This window comes from Onychomys torridus, chromosome 4 (genome assembly GCF_903995425.1).
Source record: "Onychomys torridus chromosome 4, mOncTor1.1, whole genome shotgun sequence".
NCBI lineage: Eukaryota > Metazoa > Chordata > Mammalia > Rodentia > Cricetidae > Onychomys > Onychomys torridus.
This window is the reverse complement of record NC_050446.1, coordinates 64,576,730-64,584,244: the sequence shown is the minus strand read 5'-3', so window position 1 is coordinate 64,584,244 and position 7,515 is coordinate 64,576,730. Positions and strand designations below refer to the sequence as shown.

The following is a 7,515-nucleotide window of genomic DNA, read 5'->3' as shown; positions in this document are numbered from 1 at the left end:
TCTTTCAATATATCATTTTCACACATACGGGTGATTGGTTCATCATCTTTTAATGGTCCATCTTTCACCTTATTGCTTTCATTAAAATGCTTAATTCACACATGACAATGGAATAGGATGTGGTACCTTTATAGACAGAGGGAAGACAGTACAAAGACCACATCTACTCTTAAATTCTCACTGTTAAAAAAAAAAAATCTCACTCTTTGCCTTGTTAATTCTCAGGAGAGTTCATGGATGGTGGACAAAGTGTCTCTTAAAATCCAAGTTTAAACATCTTCTTTCTTTGAACTTAAAAGTTTTAGTTAGAAGTTTTATACTTGTCACATATATTTGACAATTGGGTTGAGTCCCATCCAGTTTAATTTTTCTACTATACTTAGTCATTATGACAACAGCATCATTTTTATAACCTCCAGTCACACTGTACATTGATTAATAAAGTGAATTTTCAACAATTTTTCTATTAGCTTCATGTTAATGGTAGTTACTATTGTACAGAACTTTCTGTGTTATAAAAAACAGATTAATTGATTTGAATTCTAATATACATCATGTTTTGAGACAAAATTTAAAATGTTGTCAAGGTTTTCAAATTACATTTCATCTCTTCTTCTATTGGTAGATGGAGCTTCAACTCACCACTGTAGATGGCCCAGGCATACTTTGTTCAATGCAGGGAGCAGACATGATTAGTAAAGTATGATCTTTGGTTTATTATTAAGGTACAGTTTCCAATTTACTGCAAGAAACTTTAAAGCTGAAAATTCAAATATGTGTTTAACACATGTGATTTTATCAAAAATATTAAAAATTGTGGATATTTTAAACTATTCAATAATTCTAACTCAATTCTATGTGATATCTAATCATATTTTTAAAAAAAAATTGGACTACTTTCTTCTAAATGGTAATAAAGTCAATCAATACAATTTTACATCAAGATGCACCATATTCAAGATGTTGATACTATAACCTTGTGTGATATATATTTTTCTTATAATTGCAGTTTTATGAATACACTCTCCTTTCAAAGTCCTCAGGAGAATCATGCATAACCAGAGCTTTGTCAATGAATTTATACTCCTGGGGCTTTCACAGAACCCCCAAATTGAGAAAATATCATTTGTTATATTTTTATTGGTCTATCTTGCAACTCTTGTGGGTAATGGGATGATTGTGGTGACCATTGTCTACAGCCCTGCACTGCTGGGCTCCCCTATGTACTTCTTCTTGGCATTCCTCTCCTTCCTCGATGCATGTGTCTCTTCTGTTGTCACACCAAAGATGATTGCAGATTTGGTTTATGAGAGGAAGACCATCTCTTTTGAATGTTGCATGACACAGGTCTTTGCTGTGCACTTTCTTACTGCAGTGGAGGTAATCGTTCTGGCAGCCATGGCCTATGACCGCTATGTGGCCATTTGCAAGCCCTTACACTACTCTGTCATCATGAACAGGAGGATTTGTGGTATTCTGGTGGGGGTAGCCTGGGCTGGAGGATTCTTGCATTCTATCATACAAATTGCCTTCACATTGCAGCTGCCATTCTGTGGACCCAATGTCATTGATCATTTCATATGTGACCTGTTCCCTTTGCTGAAGCTCGCCTGCACTGACACACACATTTTTGTCATTTTGGTATTTGCCACTAGTGGATCTTTCTGCATCATTATATTCTCCTTTTTGCTTGTTTCTTATGGTGTCATTTTGTTCTCTCTGAGAGGTCACAGCTCTGAAGGGCGACGAAAGGCTCTGTCCACCTGTGGATCCCATGTTACTGTTGTAGCTTTGTTCTTTGTTCCTTGTATATTAATATATGCACGACCTACGTCTCCATTCTCTTTTGAGAAAAATGTGTTTGTATTTACAGATGTCCTCACACCATTGCTCAATCCTATGGTATACACTTTCAGGAATAAGGAAATGATAAATGCCATCAGGAAAATGTGGAGGAGGCTGATAGTAGTTTCTAATAAATAATAAAACATTGTACTTACATGACTTAGGAGATGGCTCAATGCATAAATGTACTTGCTGTATAATAATGAGGACCTTTGTTTCGATCCCTAGTCGTCATGTCCAAAGCCAGATATGGTAGATTATCCTTAACCCACTATTACTGAATCAGAAGCAGGCAGGTCCCAGGGATAAATTGGACAACTCTTCTCTAAATAAATCAGCTAGCTCACGACTCAGTCACAGACCTTTTCTCAAGGAATTGAGATAGAGAGGTATAGACAAGTACAGTCAACACCTTCTCAAGGCTCTGCAGGCATATGCCTGGGTTCCAGAACTTTCTTCAAGTTCACACATATAATGCACATACACACACACTGTCCCTCCACAAACACTCAAGTAAACATACACAAAGAAATAAAATAATTATACTTAGCAAACTTAATGTAAAGAACAGAGAAAATCCATATTTATTTATATAGGCTCTTCATGATTATTCTTATATGAACATATATGACACATTCTACAGAGAGTACATTAATACTGTATGTGAGAAATCCATTTGTGAGACCATACTTTCACTAAGAATTGAATAATCAGATTGTGCTATGAAAGTTAAAATTGGTTTCAATGTATATACAAAGTTAAACATGGCATTCAGAAAGCATGCTGTGAAGCTTCACATTAAATTTCACAGTTTCTTTATTGAATATATTTTATGCACTTATCCATAAATAAAAATAAAAAGTCAGAATTATAAGTAAAAATGAAAAACAAATAATACAATATCCTTTTTCAAAACTCTTATTAGTTATATAGATTTGGGATCTGGTTAATTTTGGAGTGCAATGATTTTTCTTTTTTGCAAATTTTTTTTTTCCAGAGCTGAGGACCGAACCCAGGGCCTTGTGCTTGCTAGGCAAGCACTCTACCACTGAGCTAAATCCCCAGTTTAAAAAATAATGAAAAGTTTAAATTAAGTATATACTCTCATAAATCTAAGGAAATACTGAAAGAGATTTAGCTATTAGACTGTCTATTAAAAATGATTTATGAAATACATGTGTACTGAAATTGGGAGAAAAACTCATGCTGAGAACTTTCTAGAGCAATATAGGTTTCTTGGTGACATTGAGATTATATAAACTAGAAATACATACTCAGAAAGATTTCATGGACTCTGGCCTGTCAGCAGGGGAACATGCATGGGTCTGAATTAGTCCCTCTGAATGTGGGTGACAGTTATGTGGCTAGATCTGTTTGGGGTGCCCCTGGCAGTGGAACCATGAAATGCATAAAATGGTTTTTTGGAACACATTCCCTAGGGTGGGATACCTTGTTTTTAGCCTTGACACAGTGGGGAGGGGTTTGGTCCTGCATCAGCTTAGTATGCCAGACTTTGTTGACTCCCCAAGGAAGGTCTTCCCCTCTCTAAGGAGCGGATGGGGGTGGGACTAGGGGATGTGGGGTCGAAGAAGGAGAATGAGAGGGACCTGGGATTGGTACGTAAAAAGAAGAAAAAAAGCTTTGAAAGAAAGAAACCATACATTATTTTTTTTCAAATTTAATAAGTGACGATGGATTTATTTTTCACGTGGCATCTCATCATATATCCTGGCTGGCTCTATAGACCCAACTGGCTTCAAACTCTCAGGGATCTGTCAGCCTCTGCTTTTGGAGTTAGGGGATTAAATTTACATGTGGACATGCCCATAGGAGATGAGATTGTAAATCATTAGACATTTGTGGGATGTTGGATCTATTCTAGGAGGGATCACTGTCAGGTCAAACACTATTGTGTTTATTCCCTTGTTTGTAAGTAGTTCTGACTCTTTTCAATTGTTTTAATTTTTAAATTTTCAGTATTTTATTTTCTTAGTAGCAGAGAGCTTTATTAGGAGGGACAAAAGGACCAGGCCTGGGGAAGAAAGAGAGAGAAAAATAGTGGGATGGAGGGAGAGAGATCTGAGTAGAATGGGAGAGAGAGCAATTTTCAGTCATTTTAAAACTGTTTAAAACTGTTTCTTACACTCTCTTTCCTAAGGCATTTTCACATGTAGTTATTTTGCTATTCTATAATGTTTCTAACAGAAGCAGGTAATGGACAGCTAAGCAAAGCAGGCAGAAAAATGCTAAGAATGGTGCAAACTGACAGCCATGGATACAGAAATAGTAGTTTCTGACTGTTGCCCACTACCTAGTAAATATTACCCGATATAAGACATGATTCATGTCACGTGATTATTTTGTGTTGGGGGACATGTATAAAATTTAAATTTAAAGAAAACAAGCCTTGTGTCTTGAATTCATTTACTCTAGAAGCAGGGTTTCTGAGATCTAGTATTTGCAGGTTTTGTTGCTGTTGTTTTCTTATGAATCACTTCAGTTCTGCATTGCCTGTAGTGTGTTAATAGAACAAGAGTACATGAAACAGTACTTTGAAATTGTTTCATGGTTTTCCAGACAGACCTGATGGTAAGAAAGCTGCTTGTGCCTTCTTTGCCTTCCCTTCCCCTTCCTTTTTCTGTCCATGATTGTCCCTTCTTCTCTTTATGCGCCTCTCTTTGATGGGCTGTGGCCCAGGGTCCAGGTTTTTTTTCTGGGCCAGGTACAGGAAAGTGTGCACTGGGGTGGGGGTGGGGTATGGACCACATAAGACCAGAAGTCCTGCTGCTCCCGGCTTCCTTGGCCCCATGTGGCTGCCTGGCCCAGGAGGATCTGCCTACTATGGCCCAGAAAGCTGTTAGCAGAAAGTTCCCACCTGCTCTGGAGCTGGAGTGGATAGCAGGGTCTGCAGGTTTCTGGGATCACTCACTGTACAAAAGGAAAAGACTCCCCCCAGTGAAGAGATCCTTCAGGTAGTGTACTACCTGAAGAACTGGGAAGTCAGGCTGCAGAATGAAAACCATTACTCTTAGGTGTTATGTGGTTCTGCAGCACAACTTCTGGATCTTCTGAAGGAGAAAGAATTTCGCCTTAAGACTTTTAATAAAGTGTTTGCTTTTCAGTGGTTGAATCACAGGCAAAGTGGTTTGTGGCACAAAATACAATATGCTCTTTGTAGTGGATGTCCAGATAGGCAAGATCACCAAGATTCCTGTTCTGAAAGACCTGGAATCTGGAAGTGTGACTCAGCAGGGCAGTGATATCCATGAAATTGAGCAGAACCCTTCTAGAAAACTCCTAGCCACAGGAGGAAACAACCTTAAACAGTGTCAACATCTATTGGCTACCTACATTAGATCCTGTGTGTGTGGAGGGGAGGGAGGTGATGACGGACAAAGGATTGTATCTTTTCCATTGATACTATGGCAGTATGTGGCTCACAGGCTTGTTCTATGGGACTCTGGAGGGTGACAGATGATCTGTTAACCAAAAGCAGTGCAAGACATAATGTGTCACCAGTCCCTGTGTATGGTCACATCACTCACAGGGCCTTAAAGGAGGATACGAACCCAGACAACTCCAAGGTGAGGGCTTTAGTCTTCAACAACAAGAACAAGTTTTTGGGACTAGTATTGCAGGATGGCTACTTTCATCTTTAGTAGGTTGAAAATACATTGTCTAATCTCCTTTCCACCAGGTTGACATATTGTTGAGAGAATGTATGTCTGGTCTATGGTAGCTAAAGTTCAGTGTATGCAGTGGGCTCTCAAGCATGTCTCTTTCTTGAATCAACTGCAGCTGTAGTACAATGTCAAGTGTTCTCAGGGAGTAAGGCAGAAGATACAATCTTTGATGGGATGTGGAGGAATTACTTTCAGATATTGATTTCTTCCCCAAGTCTGTTTACATCCACTGCTACATCCAGTTACATCAAGAGCCAAACTTTTGTGCCAGGAGGTCCTTCCCTTCTGGCATCCAATGGAGACTGTGCTGGACTGTGGAGTATTAACAACTAACTTTCTCCCAAAATGCATGTTTACACTAAGTTCCACCTCAGTTTTCTTGCTTGATCTTTTGATTCTGCCCACTGTGGGAACTTTTCTGGGTAGTGCAGATAGCAGATTTCCCATTCAGGCAGTCACTAGGAGGAAGCTCTATGCAGAAATCCAAAAGGTGGGCCTTCTTTTCTTTTGGTTTGGTTGGTGTTTTTTTGTTTTCTTCTTCTTCTTCTCCTTCTTCTCCTTCTCCTCCTCTTCCTCCTCCTCCTCCTCTTCCTTCTTTTTTTTTTTGTTGTTTGTTTGGGTAGATTTTTTTTGCTGTTTGTTCCCCCTTTCAGTAATCAGAAGTTTACTCCCCCTGCCCCAATTCTGCTTTCTCAACCAAGCATTGCGAAAAATCTTTATTTTCATTTTTCCCTCAAGTGATACACATGTTCCTTTCCATGGCTTCTTTACACTGAAACAAGGTCATTCTTACCCTTACTTCACTTGACAAGTAAGGCCCCTTTTCAATTATGTGGTAGCTGTGTTAGGAGCTGCAGAAATATGAAGTAGGAATTCAGCTGACTATGACAAAGCTATTAGTTGGAAGAATCGAGGACTTTTCCCAGAAGAAGCCAAGATTTAAGGAGTATTGGTGTTGTTTGTCTTTTGTATATACCAGCTGTAATGAACTTCATGTGTGCTATTATAGCTTCCCCAACTGTTTCTTTTTCCTAAGAACTTCTTACAGTATGATTGATCATTCATTGGGCACAATTTTTTTCCCATACAATTAAGGTATTTGAATACTTCCCACAACTATATTGACAATAGTCACACAGGCAAGACTTCCTTTTTCCAGGCTTATGTCTTCCTTTTTTAGCATTAGACTCAGATATCTGCCTTCTGTAATTAACTTCATTAGCAAGAATCCAGGGCCAGGGTCATCTCCAGACAAAAGCATTTTATCTGAGATATTTCTCAATTCCAAGGATAGATTGCAGACAGATAAACAATCCAGACCACCCACTAGTCTCCTGAAATAAGGTGAATATCCATATGAAGATAACTGCCCAGGTCAGGAGGATGTGAGGTACAAGGTTTCGTTTCCTGTGCAAATTAAGCTTAAACTCTTCTTTCTCCCATTAGCCCTAGTGGTATTTCTAAACTTCCCCTTCAACTCAGTACAAAGGGGCTTTTACAAACCAGATGGATCAAGCTGTGACATAGGCTGCCTAGCTACCACCACTGTGCCGGAAAATGATGCAGCTGAGTTTTACAGAGACAGTTATGGCTCCTAAAGAAAAATAGGTAGTTTCATTTTACTCATGATTTATACTAACACTATAGACTCCTAACATTTTACCTAACCACTTCTAGGAAAGTAGTTTGAGCATATAAATTACCCTTTTTTCAGATATATTAACTGATGTTTGCTTTTAGTTGATCCCACCTCCTTTCATCACACCTCTTGGGGGTTGTAAAAGAAAGTCTGACAGTCACTGAGATAAACTCTTATCTGCTTTTATGACAGTTTAAGATTTTAAGCCTGGGTGACCTTGTTTTGGTCAGATAATTGCTGCTTTGTATGGGTATATAACTGAAAACCTCAGCGACCCGAGAGGACTAGAAGAATGAGATGGAGGATGGGGAAGATCTGTTGGGGAAGGACTAGATGGGAGAATTAAGA

At 38.8% G+C, this 7,515-nt stretch overlaps 1 protein-coding gene and 1 pseudogene across 1 annotated transcript; both read left to right on the top strand.

The window, feature by feature from the left end:
• The first annotated feature begins 1,050 nt into the window (after positions 1-1,050).
• LOC118582712 (olfactory receptor 4C15-like) lies at positions 1,051-1,983 on the top strand. The gene has a single exon (XM_036185787.1). It carries the CDS (start codon positions 1,051-1,053, stop codon positions 1,981-1,983), a length of 933 nt encoding a protein of 310 aa, XP_036041680.1.
• A 2,619-nt stretch (positions 1,984-4,602) lies between these two features.
• Positions 4,603-5,861, top strand: LOC118581817 (annotated as a pseudogene).
• Positions 5,862-7,515: the final 1,654 nt, after the last annotated feature.

Bases quoted from the DNA above. Each gene is read 5' to 3' on its own strand.
- LOC118582712 (XM_036185787.1), top strand. From the start codon at position 1,051: ATGCATAACCAGAGCTTTGTCAATGAATTTATACTCCTGGGGCTTTCA.